Source organism: Hippopotamus amphibius, chromosome 1 (genome assembly GCF_030028045.1).
Source record: "Hippopotamus amphibius kiboko isolate mHipAmp2 chromosome 1, mHipAmp2.hap2, whole genome shotgun sequence".
NCBI lineage: Eukaryota > Metazoa > Chordata > Mammalia > Artiodactyla > Hippopotamidae > Hippopotamus > Hippopotamus amphibius.
Genome location: NC_080186.1, coordinates 30,138,632 through 30,164,605, shown reverse-complemented (window position 1 = coordinate 30,164,605; position 25,974 = coordinate 30,138,632). Strand labels below are relative to the sequence as shown.

At 47.5% G+C, this 25,974-nt stretch overlaps 3 protein-coding genes across 8 annotated transcripts in view; 2 read left to right on the top strand and 1 right to left on the bottom strand.

Annotated features, from left to right (window-relative positions):
- The window catches only part of MTF1 (metal regulatory transcription factor 1), a 43,346-nt gene extending 22,920 nt beyond the window's left edge, over positions 1-20,426 (top strand). For 2 of the 5 annotated variants that reach the window (XM_057705684.1, XM_057705666.1), the window contains 5 exons: positions 865-942; positions 8,115-8,211; positions 8,940-9,535; positions 13,309-13,372; positions 14,703-20,425. In XM_057705684.1, the coding sequence (XP_057561667.1) occupies positions 865-942; positions 8,115-8,211; positions 8,940-9,535; positions 13,309-13,372; positions 14,703-15,133 (1,266 nt within the window). In that variant the 3' untranslated portion in view covers positions 15,134-20,425. Of the gene's footprint in view, positions 1-864; positions 943-8,114; positions 8,212-8,939; positions 9,536-11,478; positions 11,580-13,308; positions 13,373-14,702 lie in introns of those variants that run through there. The other 3 variants (XM_057705695.1, XM_057705674.1, XM_057705706.1) reach the window with 3 other exon arrangements.
- Positions 20,427-20,570: 144 nt separating this feature from the next.
- C1H1orf122 (chromosome 1 C1orf122 homolog) lies at positions 20,571-21,849 on the bottom strand. Of its 2 annotated transcripts, none has more exons than XM_057705774.1 (3): positions 21,723-21,849; positions 21,296-21,497; positions 20,571-21,043 (listed from the first exon to the last, which is right to left on the bottom strand). In XM_057705774.1, exons 2-3 carry the CDS (start codon positions 21,341-21,343, stop codon positions 20,948-20,950), a joined length of 144 nt encoding a protein of 47 aa, XP_057561757.1. In that variant the 5' UTR covers positions 21,344-21,497; positions 21,723-21,849; the 3' UTR covers positions 20,571-20,947. The 2 variants fall into 2 exon arrangements, with proteins under 2 accessions (XP_057561757.1, XP_057561746.1); XM_057705763.1 differs by having other exon boundaries at positions 21,588-21,728.
- Positions 21,849-25,408, top strand: YRDC (yrdC N6-threonylcarbamoyltransferase domain containing). The gene is made up of 5 exons (XM_057705749.1): positions 21,849-22,240; positions 22,798-22,912; positions 23,036-23,155; positions 24,026-24,168; positions 24,492-25,408. Exons 1-5 carry the CDS (start codon positions 21,849-21,851, stop codon positions 24,559-24,561), a joined length of 840 nt encoding a protein of 279 aa, XP_057561732.1. The 3' UTR covers positions 24,562-25,408.
- Positions 25,409-25,974: the final 566 nt, after the last annotated feature.

Genomic DNA, 25,974 nt, shown 5'->3' with positions numbered 1-25,974 from the left:
CCTCCGCAGCACTTATCATCATCTTGTATACTGTATATTTATTTGTTTTTTTTGTCCGCCCCTCTCCCCACACTAGAATATAAACTCTCTGGTGGCGGGGGCTTTGTTTTGTTTATTATTGTACCCCTGGGCCTGGAACAGTGCCTAATGCACAGTAGATGCTCGGCGAGTATTTGTTGAATGTATGCATGAATGGGAACATCTGATCCACGAGGTAGAGCAGGGTTACCACACCAAGTATGTGAATTGCAACTGGCATTCTAAGAATCCAGAATTCAGAGTTAGCCCAGGCAGCCGTGTGTGAATAGTAACCCCTCAGTACCACTCTGAGTAAGGGTCCCTGAGATGCCCAGGTTGGGGACACAGTGATGCAGTGGAAGGAAGATGGACTTTCAGTTGGAAGCACTGGGTTTATGTTATGCTAATTAGCTCCGTGAGTTTGGACAGCTCACTGCTAGTCTTAGCATTACTTTTCTCATACTTAAAATGGGAATGTGAAGTAATACTTCAGAGGTTTATATGAATAGTAACTGAGGTCATGTGAAATTGCTTTATCAATGATAAGACCAATTATACAAAGATTATCAATTTCACGTTACTGTCGCTTCTGTTACTCTGGAGCCTAAGTCATGAGATAATTCTTAAACTCTATTAACTGTCTTTAAGAATGTAAGAGATTTCTTCTTAAGAATATCAGGATTTTAAAAATTGAAATGATTCACACAGCCCTTGCTTTGAATGATTTTTTTACTCTCTAGACATTTGTAACCTTAGGGACACTGTAATCAAGTGCTTTATTACATGATAGGCTGCTATAAATCCTAATTTTTTTGTTGTTACTCGAATTTTTTTTTTCTTTCACAGGATACAAATCACTCACTTTGTCTGAGGAATTTAAGCCTTCTGTCGACAGATTCTGAATTTCAAGAAAATTCCAGTACAGTAAGTATACCTTGATTTTGGTGCTGTTAAAATAAGTGCAAGAATTGAGCCTTTGGTGGGAAAATTGGGGGAGGCTAGTCTTTGAAGTCTTTCAGATTGAGCTGTGTTCAATTACTCACCCTTTAGGGTGTTTTGCTTTTGTTGCCTGATAAGAGCTCTCATTGGAGAGATTGTTCTCTCTGACTCGTAGTGCCTTTTGACCTACATCACTCACTTGATAACCTCTTGCCCCAGAAAATGTCTCTCTTTATTCATTTAGTAAATATTTATTGAGTGCCTACTCCATTGGGCAGAGTGCTGGTGCTGAGATTGTAGTGGCGAAGAAGTAGGTGTGGTCTGCCCTTGAGGAGCTTAACATTCGTCTGCTGTAGGGCTTCCCTGGTGGTGCAGTGGTTAAGAATCCACCTGCCAATGCAGGGTACACGGGTTCTATCCCTGGGCCGGGAAGATCCCACATGCTGCGGAGCAACTAAGCCCGTGTGCAACAGCTGCTGAGGCTGCACTCTAGAGCCTGCGAGCCACAACTACTGAGCCCACGTGCTGCAACTACTGAAGTCCACGTGCCTAGAACCTGTGCTCCACAACAAGAGAAGCCACCGCAATAAGGAGCCTGCACACCACAATGAAGAGTAGCCCCTGCTTGCCATAACTAGAGAAAGCCCTCGCACAGCAACAAAGACCCAACACAGCCAAAAATAAACAAACAAACAAACAAATAAATAATAAAATAAATCTTAAAAAAAAAAATTCGTCTGCTGTAAAGGGGGAGCCAGAATTCCAATTTCTAAACTTTTCCCAAACCCTGCCAGTCTGAGCTGAGTCAGTTTTGTCCTTTCTTTGAGCTCACTGCACGGGGGTTCTGACGGGAACCTCCTCTACAGGCCCTCTGCTAGGGGACAACGCCAGTGTCTCTCTCTCTTTTTTAAATTAATTAATTAATTAACTTATTTATTTATTGGCTGTGTTGGGTTTTTGTTGCTGCACGCGGGCTTTCTCTAGTTGTGGTGAGCGAGAGCTACTCTTTGCTGTGGTGCGTGGGCTCCTCATTGCCATGGCTTCTCTTGTTGCGGAGCATGGGCTCTAGGTGCGTGGGCTTCAGTAGTTGCGGCACATGGGCTCAATAGTTGTGGCTCATGGGCTCTAAAGCGCAGCCTCAATAGTTGTGGCGCACGGGCTTAGTTGCTCCACGGCATGCGCGATCCTCCTGGAGCAGGGATCGAACCCGCGTCCCCTGCATTGACAGGCGGATTCTTAACCACTGCGCCACCTAGGAAGCCCAGCCCCAGTGTCTCTTGATCTGCTTGCTGCCATTCCCATGGCTCCACGATGTGTCTTGCAAACCACCACATCCATCCTGAGCTTATGCTCCTTCAAGAGGATCTGTGAGCTTTACTGGGTTAATGACATTGGTGGTTAAGTGTGCATTTTTTGTTGTTTTTCTCTGGTAAATAAACAGAGCTTAGTTTAGATTTTCTGTGTGTCTACGCATAATAAATAAGGAAGAATCAATGTGATAGAAAGTATTTGAACAGAGACTGAGCGACTCAGAAATGCTGTGAAGAAGTGTTTCTCAAAGTGTGAACAGTGGCGTCATCTGCAGCTCTTCTACAGCCTAGGTTCCTGGGCCTCACCCAGGCCTACTGAGTCGGTATCCTCTGAGATGGGCACCTGCCACAGAAATTTTATATTAGCCCGCCAAGGCCTGGGTTCTCCTGGGAATGGCAGAATTGCTCTTATCAGACCAGCCCTCCTACAGAAAACCACTGTATATGCTGAACAAAATCTAAAAACCACTACTTGAAGGCCCCAGAGAGCAACCCAAGCAGGCAGAGGTAACACTTGGAAGGAGGGGCCCCTGGGAAGATGGCAAAGGCACTGGATGGGGCTTCGGGCTTCATGGCTTATCCGTCTCAGGGCAGGTCCTGGTTGACACCACACAAGATGGCCCAGGCTTAGGAAACACTCAGTCTTACTGGCTTCACTAACCAGAGGACAGAGTTCAGGGCTACTACAGCACCTGGAAAGTCGGGGGTGGGGGGGGGGGTGGCCTGGAAAGGAGAGAGCCACAAAGGGAGAGTCCTGAGTTCTGTGTATAAGCTGTGTCCAAATCTCTAGTTGACCCCTGAACTGTGGGTGTGTGGGGCAGACCCTGAGCAGCCCAGCTGAGGCTAAAGAGCTGGACAAAGAGCTGGACAAAGCTGCCATCCGCTGCAGGGAAGACAGAGCCTGGAGTTGGAGCACAGCCAAGTCGCCGGAATGTTAAAGCAGACACCAAATACTCTTCCAAGAAGTGTAACAGAATCCCGAGTCTCTACAACATATCATTTGCAATGTCCAGGGTTGTACAAAATTAGTAAACATAAGAAGACACAGGAGGGAGTGCCCTGGTGGTCCAGTGGCTAAGACTCCAGGCTCCCAATGCAGGAGGCCTAGGTTCAATCCCTAGGTTCCATCAGGGAACTAGATCCCACGTGCCACAACTCAGAGTTCACATGCCGCAACTAAAGATCTCATACGCAGCAACTGAAGATCCTGCATGCATCAGCGAAGATCCCATGTGCCACAACTAAGACCTGGTGCAGTCAGATAAATAAATAAATAAATATTTTCAAAAAGGAAGAGGACGACGTCACGGGGAAACATTACCTCTACTCAAGAGAAACGGTAATCTATGGAGACTGACCCCAAGATGAGCCAGATATTAGAACTAGCAGGCAGGCATTTCTAAGTGGCTCTTAAATGCTCAAGCACATAAAGGAATATGTTTGTAATCATTTAATAAATAGGAAATCTGAGCAGAGAAATAGAAACTATAAAAAAATGTACAAAATGGAAATTCTGGAACTGAAAATATGTTGAAATTTTAAAATTCACCGGATGAGCTCAACACAGATTGGAAATGACAGAAGAAAGAATCAGTTAAATTGAAGAGAGATCAGTAGAAATTAACCAATCGAAGAACAAAGAAAAACATTAAAGAAGCACTTCATATGATTGTTTGGCATATTCACATTTCCGAGCTAATGCTCTAAAAGAAACTTCTACGCTGCATGGCCAAGATTGCCCTCTCAACCACACAACGTAAGGTTTCTGGGTATAATATCTCCTTAATCTCAAGAGATCGTATGAAAATGTTTAGGCGTCCACTCCCTGGCTGGGCCTGGGGCATATGGCTGAGGAACTTTCTGGAGCCCTGGACTCACCAGGTGAGGAATCATATGAGCGAACGTTGAGTACTTGTTAAAAAAAAGAAAGCTTTCTCTACCATAATTTACAGCAGCAAGAGAGAGGCCTGCTCTTCTCCCTTGGGATCAAATTATATGTTGTCTCTTTGTCACCCAGCCTTTATCCCAGAATTGGAAATAGGCTCATTTTTAGTCTTTCAAACTAAGACCACAGTTCCTTGAAGTATAATAGGATTAATTTTGCTTTGCTTGCTTTAAAAAAAAAAAAAAAAAAAGACGAATTGTTAAAATCAAATGGTATATTTTTATGAGATCATCATTTTACAGGTTCCTGGGCAGCTGCATGTTTCTTTTCTTTTTATTTAAAATTAATTAATTTGTTTATTTATTTTACTGGCTGTGTTGGGTCTTTATTTTGCTGTGCGCAGGCTTTCTTTTAGTTGCGGAGTACGGGCTCTAGGCACGTGGGCTTCAGTAGTTGCAGCACATGGGCTCAATAGTTGTGGCTCACGGGCTCTAAAGCGCAGGCTCAGTAGTTGTGGCACATGGGTTCAGTTGCTCCGTGGCATGTGGGATCTTCCTGGAACAGGGATCGAACCCGTGTCCCCTGCATTGGCAGGCGGATTCTCAACCACTGCCCAGCCGCATGTTTCTGTGTGTCCTAGGGGTGAACTTGGGCTGAAGTGCTGGGGAACGGCCCACTGGGCCTGTTGGCTCCTGAGCTTCACGATCCATCCTGTTCCCAAATAGCTCAGTGTTCTCGTGTCTCTTTGCTTCAGGCCCCAGAGGCTCAGCCTGTTCTTTTCTCCTCTACTGTAGGGGGCAGTTCCCATTCACTCTGCCCACAGGGTTGTTGCTCTGAAGCCTGGCAGTGGCTGAGTCACAGTCCCCTCAGCACTCTCCTTTTTCTTTCTTTCTTCTTTTAAATTAAAAAAACACTTTATTGATGTATAATATACATACATACAAGTACACCTATCATAAATGTACAGCTTGATGAATCATCACAAGTCATCATATCCACATGACCAGCGCCCAAATCAAGAAACAGAACATTCCCAGCACCCCAGAAGCCCCCTCAGGTCCCCCAACAGCCATTCCCTCCTCCTAAGGGTAACCACTGTCATGACTTCTCATAACCTAAGATGCATTTTCCCTGTTTTTGCGTTTTGTATAATTGGAATCATGAGGTATATGCTCGTTTATGCTGGCTTCTTCCTTGCAACGTTTTGTTTGGGAAATTAATCCACGTTGTTGCATATAGGAATAGATTATTCACTCTCATCGCTGAACAGTATTACCCTAAGTGAGTATAATAGAGTATAATAGAGTTCCTTCTGTCTACTGCCTTTGGGCATTTGGATAGTTTCCAGTTTGGAGCCATTACGATAGTGCTGCTGTAGACATTCTTGTACGTAATCTTTTGAAGTCACAGGGACTCATTCCTTTTTAACAGTGTTATTCCTGATAAGGATTCCTAAACAGGTAGAACAACAATAACAACCATGAAAGAGTGGCAGAGCTTACAGCTTAGTGATAGTGGTTAGCTCACTGTTTTTCAGACCGGGTGGCACATCTTTATTGGGTTGTAAAATAGTGGCTCGTAATCAACATTTTTAAGGACATCAGTAGAATAGGAAATATCAGAAGACATTGCACATAGTAAGGATAGGATCTGTTTCATAGACTTTTGTTTCAGTTATACATACGGATATGTATGTAATATGAAATATATATATATTTCACATTTGTGTCATGATGAAAAGTTTGAAGGCACTGTCTTGGCCTTTGATTCTTTTTTTTTTAATTAATTTATTTATTGGCTGCATTGGGTCTTCGTTGCTGCACATGGACTTTCTCTAGTTGCAGCGAGCGGGGGCTACTCTTCATTGTGGTGCGTGGGCTCCTCATTGTGGTGGCTTCTCTTGCTGCAGAAAATGGGCTCTAGGCGTGTGGGGTTCAGTAGTTGCAGTGGCATGTAGGCTCAGAGTTGTGGCTCGCAGGCCCTTGAGCACAGGCTTAGTAGTTGTGGCTCATGGGCTTAGTTGCTCTGAGGCATGTGGGATCTTCCTGGCCCAGGGATTGAGCCCACGTACCCTGCATTGGCAGGCAGATTCTTAACCACTGCGTCACCAGGGAAGCCCTTGGCCTGTGATTCTTAACTCCCTCTGGACTGGAAGCTGGAAGCCTTACATAGATTTCTTTCTTTCTTTTTAATAAATTTATTTATTTATTTATTTATTTATTTATTTATTTAATTGACTGTTGGGTCTTTGTTGCTGCACACGGGCTTTCTCTAGTTGCAGTGAGCAGGGGCTGCTCTTCATTGTTGTGCACGGGCTTCTCATTGCAGTGGCCTCTCTTGTTGCAGAGCATGAACTCTAGGTGCATGGGCTTCAGTAGTTGCGGCACATGGGCTCAGTAGTTGTGGCTCACGGGCTCTAGAGTGCAGGCTCAATAGTTGTGGCACACAGGCTTAGTTGCTCCGCAGCATGTGGTATCTTCCTGGGGCAGGGATAGAGTCCGTGTGCCCTGCAATGGCAGGCGGATTCTTAACCACTGCGCCACCAAGGAAGCCCTTGGCCTGTGATTCTTAACTCCCTCTGGACTAGAAGCTGGAAGCCTTACATAGATTTCTACCTTCAGCTTCTATCACACTGGCCATCAGCTTCACTGAACTTCCCCTCTCATCTTGCCACTTGTGGAATCCTGCTAGAATAATTGGCCCTTCTTGGCCCAAGTGGGCAGTTCATCTCGGAGGCCCTCTAGATTGGTGGACAGCTCCACTCACCACGCTTCCCCTCCAGCCCCAGAGTAATCCTGCTGCCTCCCAGAAGCAAAGTTGTTGCAAAATGTCCTGAAAGCTCAAGTTGGCAGCAGATCAAAGTCTGGCCTAAAGATAGGTTTTGTGCCATCTATACAGTGCTTTTAAATTGTTTTCAGTTACTTACTTTTCATTATAAATCAGTAGGTTTCACATAAAAATCCAAATTTCAAACCATTCTTGAGCTCTGGTGACCCCCAATGTGTGTGGCCGCCTTCAGCTGAAGCCTGTGGCTGAAGGTTTGCCACAGCCTCCCAGTCCCTGCCCTCTGCTTCACTTATTTCTATTACTTCCTGGACTCTTGAAGGTGGTTGCCTTTGTCACTCTTGCCTTACAAAATGCAAAGTGGAAGTGGACTGCAGAGAAAAGAATTGCTTTTTCCTTTCCTTTAGCTAAAGGAAAGCCTGGAGGTGGCTGTTTTATTTGGTACCTATCAGGAGTCAGGCCCTCGGGGCACTAGGTGTTTTGTTTTCTCATATCTTGTCTTTTCATAAATTCCTCTGACCTTTTCTTGATTGTAAGTTACAAGAAACTTGCAGTGACAAACAGTAGTGAGTATAAGGGCATCACTATTGTCTATCATTATGTTTCTTTATATTGTTTAATTCACTACCATGTGTACATATTAGAATATCATAGATGTTATGTAATAACCTTGAAAGATATTCACGGTATGTTATTATTATTTTTTTTATTACATGAGAAAAGCAAGTTCCAAGTAATAGATATTATACAACCCCATTTTTATGTAGAATTTGGTCTTTTAGAGCAGGGGTCAGCAAACTTTTTTTGTAAAGGACCAGGTAGATATTTTCGGCTTTGTGGTCCATACGTTCTCTGTCACAACTCCTCAACTCTGCCATTTGCAGGGCAAAAGCAACATAGACAATCCAGAAATGAACAGGAATACCTGTTCCGATAAACTTTATTTACAGAAACAGGCATTCAGCTGGCAGGTCAGTTTGCTGACTCCTGCTTTAGAGTGTTTGAGGACCCAGATCTTTAGCATCTGAGGCTTAAGGAAATAAATGTCACCTTGGGAAAGAAGTTAGAAACAAAAAGCATATCCAGCGATAGATCATTCTGGTTCTGCTGCTCTGTGTTCTCTCGTGGTGAAGACCTGCTTTCAGATAGCAAGCCTTACATCTTTGTCTCTGACACAGGGCCAGAATCTCAGCACACTTTCACCAGCAATCATTTTTGGACCAATGTTCCAGAAGTCAGATGATCCGGCAATTCAGGAAGATCCTCAACAGACAGGTTTGTTATACAGACTCTCTTCCTGCTCAGATCTCTGCACTGGGAGCAGGAATTCACACTTCCTGACACAGGAGATGTCAAGCACAGTGAAATATTTCACTTCCTTTGAATGACATGTACGTTTAGTGAGGGGTCAGAAAAGGATGGGCTTTTCAGTTCAATTCCATCTTTTTTTTCCCTACTTCCCTCATCAAGGGTTTACTTGAGGATCTACTTTCCCTGGACCCTCAAAAGAAGAGGGTCTCCTTTTTCAAAAAATCTTGTTGGCTTTAAAAAGTGAGAAGAGTTGTGAGCTCTTTCTTCTGATGTGACACCTCCACTCATGAGTAGGCAGGATCCACAAACCAAACTTCACATGCATAGATCTAATTGTGTTTGAATGAAAATCTGTCCGTGAAGCTTCAGAGTAGTCAGAAAGTGTGTTCACTGGTCCTATGCCAAGAAAAGGATGTCTAATCTCTTTCCAGAAAAGCTGTAGGATACTTTTTTTTTTCGTGGTTAGACCCATACTAGGTCCTCACATTTAGAAAGTGAGATTGATCGTGAAGCCTGGTACTTTGACCAGAGGGGTCGTTAAATGAAAAGCAGAAAGCCAGCCTACAAGCAGTGAAGGAATCAGCTCTGACAGGCTTCAGCTGTCTTTGGTGTAACCCATAATGACTGTGTTTTTTGTGGCTCGTATAAGGCTTGGAATATATATGTATATTTCTGTTTCTTTTTCTTGCCAGCTGCCTTGATTGAACGTTTTAATGGTGATGCAGAGTCAGTCAGTGATGTTCCACCATCCACAAGACATTCAGCATCTTTATCTCTTCCACTTGTACTGCAGCCTGGCATCTCCGAGCCACCCCAGCCTCTACTACCAGCCTCAGCACCGTCTGCTCCTCTGCCTGCTCCCTCCTTAGGAACTGGTTCCCAGCAAGCTGCATTTGGCAACCCCCCTGCTCTCTTACAAGCTCCAGAAGTGCCTGTTCCCCACAGCACACAGTTTGCTGCTAACCATCAAGAGTTTCTTCCGCACCCCCAGGCCCCGCAGCCCATCGTCCCGGGACTTTCTGTTGTTGCTGGGGCTTTGGCGTCGGCAGCGGCAGTGGCATCAGCCATGGCAGCAGCACCCCAACCACAAAGTACTACTGAGCCCCTGCCAGCCACGGTCCAGCCTCTGCCCCTGGACGCCACCTCTGTGCTAACCAGTAATCCCACTATAACCATCACCCCGACTCCCAGCGCGGCTATCCTGCAGCCCAGCCTGCTCATGGGAGAACAGAACTTACAGTGGATACTAAATGGTGCCACCAGCTCACCGCAAACCCAAGAGCAAATGGTAAGTGTTATGTGGAAATGGATCCGGTGGGGTGAGGTATACTTCCACAGTGACACGTTCAGAGGCTTTTACTTCAACAAGGAGAATGGCTGTCATATCCACCCTCAAACGTGTCCTTCTAACACTTAGTCATTTCCCCATAATCCAGCGGTATAAACCCAGGAACGCCGCAGCCAATGCATACCATGGCAGGGGGCGGGCGGGGGGCAGAGAAACAACCTTTAAGTTTACCCAGATATTTCAGCTGCAGTCTAATCCTATCAACTAGGACAGGAGAGCCCGAGAACATTTCAGGAAAGCAGGTTCTTCTCCAAGGCAGAGTCCAGACTGGGACGAGGGCCTGATGTGACCCCATCAGATGGAAAAAGACAGCAGTGGCCAAGTCAGAGAAGTAATCTGTGCTCCCAGAGCCTACCATAGAGCCGTTTTCTACCCAAGTGTGCAGGCTTGATGACTATAGAAATGATTTGGTCATTCAATTGAATATATTTTGAAGGCCTGCTGTTTACCAGATGCTACACAGGATACTCTTGGGGAATATGGAAAAGTGAAAAAACCATGATCTCTTTTTCATAAAAATGTATATTCTAGTTAAAGAGGCTAAAATGCCTAAAAGAAAGTTAACACTACCAGTAGGTATAGTGTCAAATGATAAAAACAATGGTCATAAAAAATAACAATAGCTGTGATTTATTGAGCCCTTACTATGTGTATAGGCTTACTGTGCTAACTAAGCACTTTTTAAAATCGAGGGTCTAACATGTGCCAGTCATTACCTTATGTATCTTATTTTTAGATTATGGGTCTTTTTAGGTTTTATTGAACAGCTAGTACGGAGAATTTCCATACACTTCCTGCTCCCTGCCCCATCCCAGCCTGGTTTCCCCTATTATTAACATCTTGCATCAATGTGGTACATTTGTTATAATTGGAAAATTAATATTGATACATTATTATTAACTGAAGTTCATAGTTTACCTTCAGGTTCACTCTTGGTGTAGTATGGTTGCGTGGGTTTTGACAAATGCATGATGTCATATATCTACCATTACAGTATCCAGAATGGTTTCACCACCCTAAAAATCTCCTCTGCTTCACTTCTTCATCCCATCTCCCTCTCCCTCTCTCCCTAAGTAACCACTGATCTTTTTATTGTCTCTAAATGTCTGTGTCTCTAGATGTCGCCTACCAAGCTAAGTACTTTTTTAATGATTTAATTACAACATTCTTGGGAGGTAGATGTGATTTTACCAATGGAGAGCTGAGACCCAGAGAAGTTAAGTGACTAGCCAAGGTCACACAGCTTACAAGGGGTGAAGCACAGACAGACCAATCCCAGAGGGCATGCTCTTTACTGCTACATTGTGCTGTCAGGTGAGGGCTTCAGAGACTAATGGCTTGTTGGGTTGACCACGCAGGTCAGGTGAGCCTTGAGGTATGAGTAGGAATTAGATGGAGAAAAGGATGTACTAAGTAGGAGAAAGTCTGGGTGGATGTGTGATGCTATCAAACAAACTGGGAAGGTAGGTTAAAGCTAAATAGTGAGTAATCAAATTCCATAAATGGGGTGGGTGCCAATGACCTCTGGAGGCAGCCTAGTCCAGTTTCAGATGGCCAGAGTCACCGGGAATGTCTTTTCAGCATTATGACCCAACCTGCCTCCATGTAGTTGGGTTTTTTGGTTGTTACTATTGTTTTCATTATTTAAAATTATTTTCAGGCACTTCCCTGGTGGTCCAATGGTGAAGACTCCGTGCTTCCAGTGCAGGGGGTGTGGGTTCAGTCCCTGGTCAGGGAACAAAGATCTCACATGTTGTGTGGCGAGGCCAAAAAAAAAATTATTTTCATTATTTTTATTGTTCATATATTTGCTGATGGCTATATACAGAAAATGATCCTACTTTCTCATTTATGATAGTGGCATTTGTTCTTTTTTCTTCCAGTTTTATTCAGATATAATTGAAGTACAGCAGTCTCTAAGTTTAAGGTGTACGGCATCATGAACTGACACAGTTTAGTGAGCATCCTTCATCCCATATAGATACAAAATTAAAGAAATAGAAAAAATGTGTGTGTGTGATGAGAACTTTTAGGATTTACTCTTTTAACAACTTTCATAGATAACATACAGTAATGTTAATCATATTTTATCACATGCACATTACATCCCTAGTACTCCTTTATCTTATAACTGGGAGTTTGGATCTTTTGACTGCCTTCATCCAATTCCCCTTCTCCCCACCCCACCCCTGCCTCTGGTAAGCACATATCTGATCCTTTTTCAATGAGTTTGTTTGTTTGTTTTGACCTGTGTTAGTTCCTGTTACACAACAGTGATATTTCTGTACATTTCAAAATGATCACCATGATAAGTCTAGTTAGGATATGTCACCATCCAGAGATTTACATACTTACTGATTATATTTCCCACACTGTACATTTCATACCCATGACTCATTTATTTTAGTTCTTTTTTTTTGGCACACGGGCTTAGTTGCTCCGCGGCATGTGGGATCTTCCTGGAGCTGGGATCGAACCCGTGACCTCTGCATTAGCAGGCGGATTCTTAACCACTGCGCCACCTAGGAAGCCCCCCCCATGACTCATTTATTTCGCAACTGGATTTTTGTACTTCTTAATCTCCCTCACCTATTTTTCTCCTCCCCTTGGGCAACCACATGCCTCCCTGTAGTCTGTCTTCTTTTCCTGGATCTGCCCTGGGGAATTGCATGGAACAGCTCATTCCTTTTCCACCCAATTCATTTTTATGTATTTAAGTATGGGTCTCATTTCTCCATCATTATTTTATAGTGTCCTCTCCTGTAACTTAGCCAGAAGCTTTCACGTTCCTCCTAGACTCATCTTAGAGGCACTTTTTTTTTTCCTTAAAAGGATGAAAGATAAAGCCCTTTTTGTTTTTTTAAGCCCTTTTTAATATAAGACTTGAAGAAAGCAGAAACCCTATAGCCAATTGAATAGGAGGTATACTAAAGTGAGGGGTGATTTCTGGCCACAACTCGACAGTCCTACTTAATAATCATATGAATAGATATAAATGCCCATGGTGTGCCCTGAGCTCCACACACATCATCTCATTTCACCCTTTTGGGGGCCTGTGGGAGAGTCTTTGGCTGTCATCCCTGTTTTTATAGATGAGGAAACCGAGACTCTAAGAGGTTACATTACTTGCCTGACCTCAGTAACTAATAAGTGGCTGAGCTTGGACTTGAATCCAGGTGTGGCTGAGTCCAGGGCCTACCCTTGAGCAGCTGCCCCCTGCAGCTTACAACACACTGCCCAGGACCTTCACAGGAGGTCTTCTGCCTGTGAGGGGATGTCTTAGCCTGTCCTTAGCATGCAGCTTAGTCCTTGAGGGGAAAAAAGAACTTTCCAGTCTCATAGCAGTATTGGGGGTCAGCAGGGAGTGGAGAGCTTAGAGGGGAAGCTAGCCCTGGGGCTTCCTCTAAGAAGGCCATCCACGTGAGAAAAGCAACTTTAGAGGAGCCTTTGGGCACACAGAACCTACTGGATTAGGCAGCTGGGAGACAGCCAAGGAGTAGGGGACAAAGCCGGCTCCATTGTCAGCACAGAATGTCAGACAGTGCTGTGACCTCATGTCAGAGCACAAACAAAAACATCGCTCAGTGCAAAAATCCCTGAACACTGAGGGTTTTCTGTCCTCGTGGATGACCATCACAACTGGGGAGGCTTTAGGGCCTTGGAGAGCTGCCATATCTGAGTGGCCATAAATGTGATTTTTTTTTTTTTTCCAGCAGCAAGCGTCTAAAGTTGAGAAGGTGTTTTTTACCACTGCAGTACCAGTAGCCAGTAGCACAGGTATGTAATTCTGTGTTAGCTTTAAAAGGAACTCAACTCTCTGGGCCCCTTGAGGCACAGTTAGTTAATTGTTGCTTTGCCCGGGATTTTAACAGATTTTTAATTAAATGTATCAGATTGTATTATTTTCTTATTAGAATATTTAATATTCTTACAACTATTGAAAGTTACTGCGCTTATAGCATAAATACCACATTTAACATTCTTTAACTAGTAATGGTTCTTTCCCTTTCAGATACAGCCTTTAGGGACTTCCGTGGTGGTCCAGTGCAGTGGGCCTGGGATCTATCCCTGGTGGGGGATCTGAGATCCCGCAAGCCGAGCTGCACGGCCAAGAAAATAAAATAGAATAAAATAATTAAAAAAACAAAACAGATATAGCCTTTAACGTAGCCAGAAAAAAGTCTGGATCACAGTTAATGCTAAAGAGAGCAGTTGTTAATTCATTGGACTCTTTTTCTAATTACAGTAATGAAGAAATAGCATCTGGGTCAGAGATGCCTGTGGAGCTAAAGGGTCCTTTTTCTCAAACTCTTTATTTTATAGATTAAGAAACTCGGGCCCTGAAAGATTACATGAGTCTCCCAGGTTCATAAGTGAGTTTGTGGCAAAACCAAAGCACGAGTTCTCGGGCCTGCTGACTCCCATTCTGTCCTCTTGCCCCTTGGTCTCTAACTCTTTTGAGATGCACAAAACCTGTCTGAATTCAGAGCGTGCATGTGTACAACACACGCACAGAAGAGAAGGCTGTGCGCGCCCGCAGGGCCGCCAGTGTGTCACACCCGCAGAGGTGAGTCGTGAGCCCACCTCCTAAAGGAGGTCAGGGCCTTGGGGCAGGCGGGGTGCGGAGCAGCAGCTGCCCTTGGGCCAGCCTTAAGGCGTAAGCCTGCTGGAAACACTGCCTGGAGGCTTCGGGAGAGGAGGGGCGTGAGCTGGGTGCTCAGAGATGAGAGTAAGTTTTCCAGAAGAGTGTAGGCAGAAGGCGGAGCCCCTGAGCCCAGAGCTATGAAGGATGTGCAGGAAAAGGGAGGCCTCCACCGTGGCTGGCATGGACAGTGTCTGGGAGAGTGGCCGGAAATGAATCTGGAAGTACAGGGTGCATCTAGAGGGTGTGTGGCTTTTCTGTCTCTGGAGGGGGTGGGGAGTGGCAGAGGCTTCTCATTTGAGGAGAAACGTGGTCCAGTTTAAAGCAGAACCAAGCCTGGAGCACGGCGTCCACCCTTCCCATCGTTCCCGCCTCCATGGTGCTGAGCTAGTCTCACACACTCCTGTCCCTCTTGCCCTTGCCCTGCGGCTACTTGAAGCGCAGTCTCTCTCGCCTCTCTCGCAGGGAGCGCTGTACAGCAGATTGGCCTCAGTGTTCCCGTGATCATCATCAAACAAGAGGAGGCCTGTCAGTGTCAGTGTGCGTGCCGGGACTCTGCCAAGGAGCGGGCGGCCAGCAGGAGGAAGGGCTGTCCTTCCCCGCCCCCTCCAGCGCTGAGCACCCAGCCTCCCGATGAGCCCAGCCTGAAGCTACCACCACAGACTTTCTCCCCACCACCGATCCCCCTGTCGTCATCCTCCGCCGCATCCTCTTCCTGTGAGCAAAGCAGACAAGCAGTGACTCCTTCAGACCCTCAGACAGAAACATTACGTGCCATGGATATGTCAGAGTTTCTGTCCCTCCAGCACCTGGACACCCCGTCCAATCTGATTCCCATCGAAGCACTACTTCAGGAAGAGGAGGAGATGGGCCTGAGCAGCAGCTTCTCCAAGTGAAAGGCCCAGGTGTGCTCACCTCCAGGAACAGAGGCTGAGCAGGAAGCAGAAGGCGCGATGCCTACCATCACGGGGTCAGCAGTTTGAAGGATGAAGAAATCTACTGTTTGAAATCCTCACCTTTCAGACGTATTTTCTTTATTCATATCCCAGGAGCATCCATTTTTAAGGAACTGATCTTTGGAAAAAAACAAAAAAACAAAAACAAAACAAACAAAAAAAGCTAAGTTATAAATGAACTGTTTGGCTGCACTGTATGTCACTTTTGCTTATTGTCATGTGAACTTGGAAATTAAGGTTACTCGTATGCATAAAAATTCTAAATGAAAGGGTGTGGTTTCCATCAATCTGATGCTGCCCATCACTTGCACTGGGGCCTTTGTAGTCTGGGCAGTAGAGTTCAGTGTGTCGGGTGTTGCTGCTCCCTGTGTGTCTTTTGAGTCTGAGGCTGAAGCTTGCTTGGAAGGCCAGACCCTCGCTCCATCAGAGAGGGCAGTGGCAAAGGCAGGTCAGCCAGCCGTGAGCTGGACAGGGATCGAGTGAGATGGTTTTGTTGTCTGCGCTTGGTGTTGGTGGAGCTCAGGGTGACTATGGCAGGTGTCATCCTGCAGCCAGCTGCAGCGCAGACGGGCAGCTAGAAGCCTGGCCCGAGGCTGCGGGGATGGTCTGCTTCCGCAGGGACCCTAGGTGAGTTGTTGACAGCTCTCTGTCCATGGCACGTGTGCAGAGCAGGTTCCAGCGACGTGATCACAGTCTTTGCCTTCCAGGTTCTCTCTCTCTCCGTTGGTTGCCAGGGGCTTGCAGATCACAGTGAATTTTTCTTGGGGAACGTCTCTGCTTTGTCCCAGAGCGGACATGCATTTATGGCCAGTTGCTGGTTGGTGGTCTGCCTTCCTTGAACGATATCTTCTTCCGCAGAGCAGAAGAGCTGCATTTTGCTGATTAGGAGAAGGTGCAGCTTTACGGGAGTTCTGTTCAGGCGGCGTGTCATCGGCAGGCCGGGTGTCCTGGTTCTGGGTTCCAGCCAGGCTTTCGGTTGCCCCCTCCCATCTCCGTCTCTCACCCCTCGGGATTTTGCATACAGCCTAGTACAGTGCATAGAAGGATGTGGCTTGCTCAGCTTAGTCATATGATTTCTAAACAAAAAAACGGAAAGCAAAAACAAAAAAAAGAAGGAAAAAAAAACACAAAGCGATGATCTTCTACTCAGGGTAAAACAAAAAATTCCCCTTCCACCAAAAAGCCTGAAATGTTGCAATAAGTTATCTCATTTGGAATGTTTCATTAAATTGTGTTATAGGAAAAAAAGAAATTTTTTTTTGATTTGTGTATAGAATTATATCCGTCTCTCTGCCTTTGGCTCCGAGTCAGTCATTGCCTCTTAAAATAGAACGTAAAATACAATCCACGCTAAAATGGAAAGTTTCTCTTGACTGGCTATCTCAGTGTAGTCATGAGTGCTCCCCACACTCACTGAGCCCAGAAAGTAGGCATGGCCCAAGGTCTAGACTAGGGGCCTCTGATTCCCAAGGGCCCCATCCCTGCCTTGAGCGAGGAGCAGGGTGCCACCAACAGGACTGCCCTTCAGAGTCAGCAGTGTTGGGCAGAAAGCAGCCGTAATTTGCCTTCCTTTCCCACTCCCTGAGGTGAAGAGATCAGTCACTCTCCTGTTCTCTGCGCCGTTACTCAGGGCCAGCGAAGACAGCATCTAGTGTAGATCATACACCTGGGAGCCAGAGGCCCTGCCTTTAACAGGATGTTCAGGGACAGAATCGGACAAGAGGGCAGTGGTGGTAAATGTTGCTGCCGTGAGGAGAAATGGGTTTAACTACAAGCAGCTGGTGGTTTCTCATTCCAGGAGTCTAGTCGCGAGAATCAGTTTCTTTTCGACCCTCTGTACCCCCCTGTCCAAAAGGCTGGTGGGTTCTGGCGACCACTGACCTCAGCAGAAGTTGATAAGGCAGGAGGACCCTTCTGTTACCACAGTGGGTTCATCTTCCTAGAAAACCAGCTGCTGAGCATAGGTTGTCCTTGGCCGTCTCTGGGCCTTGCACCCACAGGAAGCTTTGTGGTAGGAGCCTGTCGATTTTTCTCCACACCTTCCGAGAGAGAGAGCAGCATCGTGAGTCCCAAATGACCTCCCCATGTGCCCATCCTAGGCTCACCTGAGATTTGGCTTCCTGGGAGCTGAGCTGGAAAACAAGAGCCCAGGGAAGGCCGGTGGAAGCGCCCATGGTTGGAATATTGCTTCCCTCTGGTCAGTCTGGGCTGTGCTTGTGTTGGGTCTGTTCAGGTCAGTGGCTTTCCTGCTCTCCAAAGATTAGGGATAATGAAGAAACAGTGTTTAAGCTGACAGATTTTTCTAGTTGAAGTATCTGCCTTTTGAGGGTGACTAGATATTACATCAGCTTTTGAAAACATCAGCAATGTGCTGAAAATGCTAGTGAGTAGCTGTGAGGAGCAGGTTTACTCCACAGGGTAGGCAGCCTCTCCTTTCCTTCCTCTTCTAGCACTCTTCCCCACCCCACCCCTTCTATCAGCCTGGCCTCTACTGTCAAGGGCCTTGGAGAAGAGAGGGCCGCTGGCTAAAGTGGAGCCACAAAGAGCCTTCGTGGAGAGCAGTTTTCAAACGCAGGAATGAACCTAGGGTAAGGCTAGGGAAGGTGTGCAGACTTCCCGCAGGTAAAATCATGCCTTTTTTCTTCCCATGGTAACCTTAATCACTTTCACCCTGTAGATTGAGACTTCCAGCTCCCGCTCGTCTCTCCAGTTACACTGCCCCTTTGCAGGGTGCCAGTCGGCCCGGGGAATTTTGGAGTTCATAGGCTTGGCAGGTGGCAGGAAACTGGCTGGCACCGCCAAACTGCCTTAGTGAATTTGGCCCTTCCCTGGGCAGGTGGGTGAGGCATTGAGGGGCAGTGGCTCTGTTTGGCCAACCTTGTGGGGGCATCACTAGTTTGATGACAGGAATTGGTGTCATTCATTGAATTCCACCCCCCAGCCCCCCAGAAGGAGATCATGGTACAAAGCTGAGGAGGGGCCTTAAGGTGTGAAGGCCTCTCTGGGTAGAAGCAAGGGACTTCTCTTCACCGTCTCTGGGAGAGTCAGTAGATTGGAGAGTTTTACTTTCAGGGTCAAGGCAGCGGACTGATGGGGATAATGGATGAGTGTGTTTTCCTGAGAGACTTTGTATAATGCTGAATGTGTCCAAAGGGACAAGTTTGCAGAACCTCATATTGGTCTAGTAAAGAAATAATAAAAAAAAAAAAGCACTTTAGGTTATTTTATCTTTAACCCAATTGCTGCAATTTCTTTTGTGTGTGTGTGTGTGTGTGTGTATACACACACACACACACACATATATACTTTACACAAAGTTTTATTTTTTGCTCAGAAAAAAAGTTAAATTGAGGTGTGAAAAGAAAAGCACTTACCTTGGTGCAATATGTGTAGCTTGATGGTCGTTGTCCCATGTGGCCCTGGCCTGGCCGCGCTTTTCCACTGATCAGCCCTGTGCTGTGAGGCTGTCCGTAGGGAAACACTATTATGCATTCTCAGCAACTGCTCAATCTATGCAAGCCTTCCCTGTGTGCCCAAGGGCGCCCCCTCAGGCTCTCTGAAGAACTGCTGCGGGTCCTGTTTTCTTCTGCCAACTGTTGAGGCCCTTTTTCATCACTTCTTGGTCCCTTGCCATCTTTCCCCCCTTCACCATTATAGAGTGATGCCTGAAAGGAAGAAACTGGTTGTTCCTAGGTAGACACCTGGCACCTTGTAGACTTTTATATTTGTAATCATGTCCATTGTCCTTAATCCTCAAGACTTCTCCAGAGTCACTGAAACCATTGATTTGTGGAACTGCAACAATACTGCTAATGAGTTTACAATTTTCCTACACCACCAATCAGAAATATGTTTGGGGAAGGTTGTAGGTGGGGGGGCAATACCAGCCATTTCCATACTGCTCCCCCTACCGCCCCTGTTGGCTCTTTAAGCAAAAACCTCTAGCCTTCCTTGCATCCAGTAAACAAAGCTGTTAATAATCTGCTTTATCAACTTTCTTCCTTTCCCCTCACTCCCCTCTCCCCCACCCCTCATTTTATTTTCAGTTCTCAGGCGTCTAAAGAATAGAGAAGTTTTAAAATATACTTCAGCCAAAGCAGAAAGATTTCCATAGATACGATATGCAGATAGTTCTGCTGTGACATAGATTGGAAATTGACCATTCCTAAATATTGGGGAGGGGAGAGGCAACAAAACTGAATTATGCATATTTCTGATTGGTAATCAGTTTAGCCTGTTTCCTCTTGCATATGTTGGCGCAGGGGCAAGAGAAAGGGTCCGCTGTTTCTTCTCACACCCTTTGGAGAAGCTGATTATCACTGTTGGGGCATTTCTGTTCCTCCTGTTCAAGAGAGGGCCTCTCAGTCTGCACTGAAAAATGCAAATTAAACTGCATCTTTATGTCAGTGTGTACATAGTACAAGCTTTTTTACTGCAAGCAAAGTTTAAAACCACACGCTGCCCTTTTGGTGGTGTGCCTGCTGGGCCCCAAATTGGGTGATGATATGTCACTTTCTCAGCTCAATGCAGTTTCTACTCTTTTTCTTACGGGGAAATTTTTCATAAAACCTTTTTTTCACCAAAACCCAGGGGTGTTTTCTGCAATATTCTTGTTATCCTCATACTGGTGCCAAGTCAGAGAGGCCTCTCTTGCCCTTTTCCCCTGTGTCCTCAGGCCTCCCCAGGGCGCTGTTTGACTCAACAGTCTGCATCTTTTGTTGTGTTTTGGAGAATGTGGAGGTGGGGAGTCAGAGTTCAAGGTGGCTGTTCTCTTTCCCTGTAAACTCCTAGTCCCTGTTTGGGGAAGGTGGCTGGAAACAGGTTTTTGCTGAATCTCTGGCTCAGATCTTCTGGCCAGGAGAAGCAAAGACCCATGAGAGCCTTCTTTTTTTGACACACGCTAGTCATTGGCCAGAGGTCTTGGTTAAATCCCAAATAGTTTTATTTGGATTATGTAAAAGCCTATCAAATTTATTTGTGTGAAACATGGGAACAACGGACTTCCACTGAGCGATATGAAAACGTTACAGGTTCAGTACTTCCAAAGGAAGAAACCTCCAAACCCAAAAAAGAATAAATATGAATTTGTATTTTTGAAGAATGTGAAATAATGGTGTTTGCTTAATTGCTCATTTTGTATAAACTTAATATTGTACTTTAAAATATCTGCTAAGAAGTGAAAATTTAACTTTTTGGAATTGAAAAAGCAATATTAAATACTAATGAATTCCTAATTAAATGCTTATTTAAATCTGGTAGTATCTGTGGCGTTTTTTCCAACCCTACCCATGGTTGACAGTTTTCAACCACTTCCCCCCTCCCTAGTCATCAGGGTCTTAGAGAGGGGACAGAAAGGAAAGGTCGGTCACCAGGAGAGTCTGCAGGTTTCCTTTTAATCAAGGCTCTGCTATAAGTGTTTTGTGGGGCTAGGTGCCCTCAAAGCATGAAATGGACATGTAACACCACCTGGAACCCCCAAAGCAGGCCAGACCACTCTGGCGAGCACTGCTGGTCTGCCCAAATCTGGGTAATCAGACTGGGTATTTGTTGGCTACATTTCAGAGCTCAGCACTGCCTTCAGCCAGGATGAATTGGGAGTGAACCCAGCTGCTAGCAGAGCTGCCACCCCAGGCTGAGAGCCAAGTACCAGCCACTGCCAGTGAAGACTGGCCCCTTTATTGAAAGGGAGTTGTTCAGAGTCCAGCCACCAGCCCCGGGGAGGGAGAGATGTCAGGGCACCCGGCTCGGGGATGGTCAGGGCTCCGTAGCTCCATCGCCAGCATCCTTTGGAAAGCCACCTCTGGTGGAGACAGCTGGCTGGGAGGGCGCTCCAGGTTTGGCTGAGACGTTCTGATTGGAACAGAAAGAAAAAAAAGAAAAAGTGAGGCTGGGAGGAAAGGCCTTGGATTAGGCCCTGCAAGAGATGGCTACTTGGCATCTGGATAGCACTTAACTTTTTCAAAGCGTCTCGCCCAGGTGAAAGGCAGTGGGGGGGTAAAGCGGCGGGGACACTCTTCCACCCTCCAGGGGAAGCCAGGGCTTGGCAAGTGCGGCCAGTGGGCAGCCCCCACCTCCCAGGCCCAGCCCGGGGTGGGCACTGACCCCGCCACCAGCCGGCTCCGGGCGCCGGCGGCCCAGCTGCCGCAGCATCTCCTCGCAGGCGGCGATGGTGTCCAGGAGCTGCCGCTGCCGCTGCTCCACTGCGTCCAGCAGCTGCTGGGCGCGCTCATCCCGGGGCGGCTGCGGGGGTGGCCTCCCGCCGAGCCCCAGCCCCGCCTTCCCACGGTCCACGCCGGCAGCCTCCCTGGCCGGGAGAGAGCGAGACAGACGGTCAGGGCCAGCGCTTGCGCGGGGTCAGAGCCCCTTCCCCCCGCCCCGACGGGCCCCCTCTCACCCCCGTGACCAGTCTGAGCCCGGGCCCCATTCCATCTCCGCCTGCGCGGCCCGACCACCTCCCCCCTTTCGGCCGCCCCCCCAACCCCAGCGCTGCGCTAGAGCTCCGCAAAGCTGCGCCCCGCCCCGTCCCCACCGGTCTCCTTCAATCCTCCCGGGGGTCGCGGTCCCTTTAAGTTGCCCGGCGCGGAGGTGGGGCGGAGCCTCCGGGACCGGAAGATGGCCGGGCGCGTCACTTCCTCCCGGAAGCGGGCCTGGGCGGATGTCTCCAGCGCGGCGGTGCAGGGGGCTGAGGGCCGCGGTGGCTGCCAGCGTGGGGTTGAGTGAGGGGCCGGCGGGCCCCGCCCGGAGCGGGCGCCTCCTCCGCCCGCCGAGCCCCGCTCGGGCGGTGCCGGAGGCCCGGCTGTTGCGGCTCCCGGGGTGCGGGGCCGTGCGGGCCGCAAACCCGGAGCGCGCCGGCTGGACGGAGGCGCTGCGGGCCGCCGTGGCCGAGCTGCGCGCCGGCGCCGTTGTGGCCGTCCCCACCGATACGCTGTACGGCCTGGCCTGCTCGGCGAGCTGCTCGGAGGCACTGGGCGCCGTGTACCGCGTCAAGGGCCGCAGCGAGACCAAGCCGCTGGCCGTATGCCTGGGCCGCGTGGCCGACGTCTACAGGTGAGGACGCCCCAACCCGGCCCCGCTGGGGGCGGCACCGCGGGAGGGGTTTCCGGTGACAGGCTTGGGAGACTGAGGCGCAGAGAGCGGGAGGGGCTTGTCCAGGCTCACCCAGGAATCCGGAACTGGAAACGTGTATGGAGCACTTTGCGTCTGCCAGGTCTTGAACGAGATCGGGGGCGCAGCGATGAACGAATCAGGCGGGGTCCCTATTTTCCTGGCGTTTTTGTGATAATGGGCGGGGAGCTCCCACGGTTTAAGAAAAAAGGGGGGGAACACGGTAGCTTAATTTAGTAGGGAGTGCCTTGAAAAAAGTAAAACACGGAGCGTGAAAGTGGTGCAGTTGTTGTAGCCTCGGAGACCAGAGGCCTGTGGGGTCCAAGCCTGGGGTGCTCCTCTGGAGCCCTGCCTCTCCTCAAGCTCTTAGGGGTGAAGAGAGAAGACAGGCGGATCCCATTGTAGTCCCTCGGGTCACCTTTCCTAGATCTGCCTACACTCTGGGATAGGACCAGCAGTGCCTTTCATTTGGTTGGATTTTTGCCCCTTTTGTTTCCCAGGTACTGTCATGTGAGAGTACCTGAGGAGCTCCTGAAGGACCTGTTGCCAGGACCAGTGACCCTGGTGATGGAACGCTCCAAGGAGCTCAACAAGGACCTGAACCCCTTCACTCCTGTGAGTTAGATTTTTCTCTTGTGTCTCCAGACTCTTGCCATTTGGCTTTTGCTAGTATCCAGGCCAGAGCCATCCCCCACCCCTTCAACCTTTCTGATGATCCCCTTTCTCCTTGCCTCATAGCTTGTGGGCATCCGGATTCCTGACCACGCCTTCATGCAGGACCTGGCCCAGGTGTTTGGGGGACCTCTTGCTCTCACCAGCGCCAACCTCAGCTCCGAGGCCAGCTCTCTGAATGTCCAGGTGAGTTACCCAGTCCTCCCCCAGAAGTGTCACCAGGCCACAGTTGCCTCTGAACCAGAGGGGTTGATGGTTCACTGGAATTGCCTGGCAGGAGAGCTGCCCTTTTGGTCTAGTGGTGGCTATAGCCTAGGCAGTGGGGGATGGGGATTCTTACCTTTTCGGTAAGCAGTTTCCCTGTCCAGCCCGGTGAGTGGTGTATGTGATCCCGCCTCCCAAATTCCCAGGCCTAACTGCCACTGCCATGCCTTCGTGAGGGGTGGAGTCAGCTAACAGTTCAGTCCGCAGTTCTGAAGGGAAACTCCTTTCCACAGCCCAAGAATTGAGCGCCGATGGCATGCACTTGTAGAGTCCACCCTGTTTTTCCTACCCTATTCCAGAGTTCTGCTGAGATTCAGGATTAGAATGGTAGACCTGGAAGGACCCTTAGTGACCATCTAGTCTAACCCTTTTATTTACAGCCCTGAGTAAAGTAACTTGCATTCAGTCACACAGTTTTGGTGGAAAGTTGAGGGTAGAGCCTACAGCTTTGGACTCCCACCGAGGACTCCAGTCATTGTACTTCTCCCTCCTGAACTGGAGCAATGTGTGAAATTTTCTCATGGCACAGCAAGATTTTCTTTAAACTCTAGGTTGGTGTTACTTGGGGCGCTGACCTGGGAGGCTCCAAATCTCATAGGATGTGGCACCCTAGGTGCAAATGCAGTGTCCTTGGCACAGCTGACCCTAACTGAATGAGGTTCCTTCCCCTGCTTAGAGGAAGATGCCTGCTGTTTTAGAGCTGTGGGACCTGTCTTATGTGCCTTGCGTGAGGTATGTTGTCATTGCAGATACCAGAGCTGGTATCCATGCTCTTCCTCTCCCTCTTCTCAGGAATTTCAGGACCTCTGGCCTTACTTGTCCTTGGTCATTGATGGGGGACCAATCGGGGATGGCCAGAGCCCTGAGTGTCGATTAGGCTCAACTGTGGTTGACTTGTCTGTGCCTGGAGAATTTGGCATCATTCGTCCGGGTTGGTGAGTCTCTTTCCTTTGGCACAGGGATAGGATGTGAGGGAGGTTGGGAGATGCAAATAAAAAAAAATGCCTTGGTCAAAAAAAAAAGCTCAACACTCCTGTCTTGCCCTGAGGGGGGTGGGTAGGTTTCGAAAGTTGGTGTATGGAGTGGAACTAATTTTGCTAGTGTTTGCTGGCTTTTTCAGGATTCAAAAGGATTCATCAAGGGTTTGATGAACAGAGCATAGTACGATCAAAGAGTTTAGAGATCTCTGATCTCCAGACTCTGGTGGGCTCGGGGCTTTGAGAAGTCAAACCCTAACTGTCCTCCATTTCCTCCCCAGTGCCCTGGAAAGTACTTTGGCCATTCTCCAGAAGTATGGGCTGCTCCCCTCACATGGATCCTGCTTGTGAAACTCCGGAGTGGGGGAGGGCTCAAGGACTGGTGCTGGACACTATGTGTCCGACTGCTGGTGGCTGGCAAGGCCTCATTTGCAGAGGCCGCTGGGGGCTGCAGTGTTACTAGGCTGACCTTTTAAGGCAAAGTTTGTTTCTGAACACTAGAGACCAGGCCTCAGAAGCTGCTGGTTAAGCCTCACACTTGGTTGAGGAGGCTATATTTATTTATAATTTCATATATCAGCCAGAAGCTGAATAGGGATTTTAAGACCATTCCTAGGATGGCCTTGTTCTGGTATGCTTCTTCTTTTGATTTTTGAAAAATAAAAAACAGATTTGGAATCTAGTGAGAGCCTGTTCTCTGGTGGGTAGTGGCATTTAAGGTCCAAATCAGCTAACACATCAGTTGGTGCTTTTTAAAGGTCTCAAGTGACCAAAGGCGAGTTTGTGCTTCTGAAGCTGGGGAACCAGGTTAGGATAAAAGCTGTAGAGCCATAGACCAGACACTGGTTCCTCTGAACCAGGGGGCTGGTTCTGTGCTGTAATTGCCTGGCGGAGAATCATCATTTTGGTCTAATGGTGGGAAGTGAGCTCAGTTGGCAGAAGGGTGCGGGGGTCCAAATTGAAGAATATTGGAAAATAAATCTCTACTGTTCCGTTCAGCCACTTTTTTCTTATTTATTCATAATATAAATTATAACGAATTATACCTGTAACACCTTTATTTAAATCCAGTGTCTACTCAGCAGCCTTTATCTTTATTCATATACATACCAAGTGTTGAACATAATTACTGTTGGACATTTGAACTTTGGTTTTTCTTTAATAGAAAAGAATGCTATTAAACATCTTTGTAAATGTTTTATTTTTCTCTTGAATTATTTTCTTGGGGTAGGATTACTGGGTCCAAGTGTATGGACATTTTTATGGCTCTTGATACAGGTTAGCCTTCAAAAGAACTGAATCAAGTTGCATTGCCATCAGCAGTGTGTGAGGATTACTGCCCCTGCCCCCTGGTCCAGCCATACTTTTAGTATTTTTAAAAATATGTATATGTGAAATGAAACCTCAGTGTCACTCCCTTGTACGTTACCCCAGGTCACCATCTAGCCCTTCACTTGTCCCTGCCTTCTTTGGTTTCCCCAGCTGAGTCACAGCAGGGGGACCAGGCCTGCCCTGTACGTTGGTGGGGTTTAGTACCTGCTACCTAACTGGGACTGGGAGTCCTTGTGACCAGCAGGGCTCACTTCTTCCCCTCCCCCCTAACACCCAAGTTCACAGAATTGGGATTCAGTCTTGAGCCCATAAACTCAATACAGTGGTTTCCAATGTACATGTTTTCAAGTAGATCCTAAGAATCTTGCCAAGAGGGTGTCCTAGGGCCTACTTTGAGGATCCCTGCAATTAGCATATTAGTTTATTTGTAAA